General features: G+C 58.0%; 1 protein-coding gene across 1 annotated transcript in view; it reads left to right on the top strand.

The window, feature by feature from the left end:
- Positions 1-188, top strand: part of GPR156 (G protein-coupled receptor 156) — a 14929-nt gene extending 14741 nt beyond the window's left edge. The window contains 1 exon segment of the mRNA XM_010082195.1: positions 1-188. This exon segment is cut by the window's left edge and continues 61 nt beyond it. Coding sequence (XP_010080497.1) covers positions 1-188 — 188 coding nt within the window.
- The last annotated feature ends 224 nt before the right edge of the window (positions 189-412 follow it).

The following is a 412-nucleotide window of genomic DNA, read 5'->3' as shown; positions in this document are numbered from 1 at the left end:
CTGATGAGACGTTTCATGGCTGCCACAGGCCCTGCTGCGAGGTCTGCTTCCAGAGCCCACGCAGCTCCCTGGGCAGCAGTAGCACGGACACGGAGCCCAGTGACTGCACTGGCCACCGGACAGAGCGCTACAGCGGGCCCCAGCCTGTGGTGAATTTCAAAGAAGACTTGAAACCCACCTTTGTGTGACTGGGAGCACTCCTGCCCCAAAGGCAAGTGCCCTACCACCCTCGAAACACTTTGTGTTTTCAGCAATGCAAAGCTGTGTGTCCCTCCGAGGGATGCATCTTGGTCCGGCATCTGGGGGTCAGGAATAAATCTTTCCCTGTTTTGGGTTGCCATTTCAGCCCCAGCCTGGTCAGCGGTGACTGTGTTTGGCTGAGAGGTGGTTGGTACCACTCAGGGAGGGTGGT

This window comes from Pterocles gutturalis, unplaced genomic scaffold, assembly GCF_000699245.1.
Source record: "Pterocles gutturalis isolate BGI_N339 unplaced genomic scaffold, ASM69924v1 scaffold15799, whole genome shotgun sequence".
Classification (NCBI taxonomy): Eukaryota; Metazoa; Chordata; class Aves; order Pterocliformes; family Pteroclidae; genus Pterocles; species Pterocles gutturalis.
This window is presented reverse-complemented; position numbering and strand designations above follow the sequence as displayed.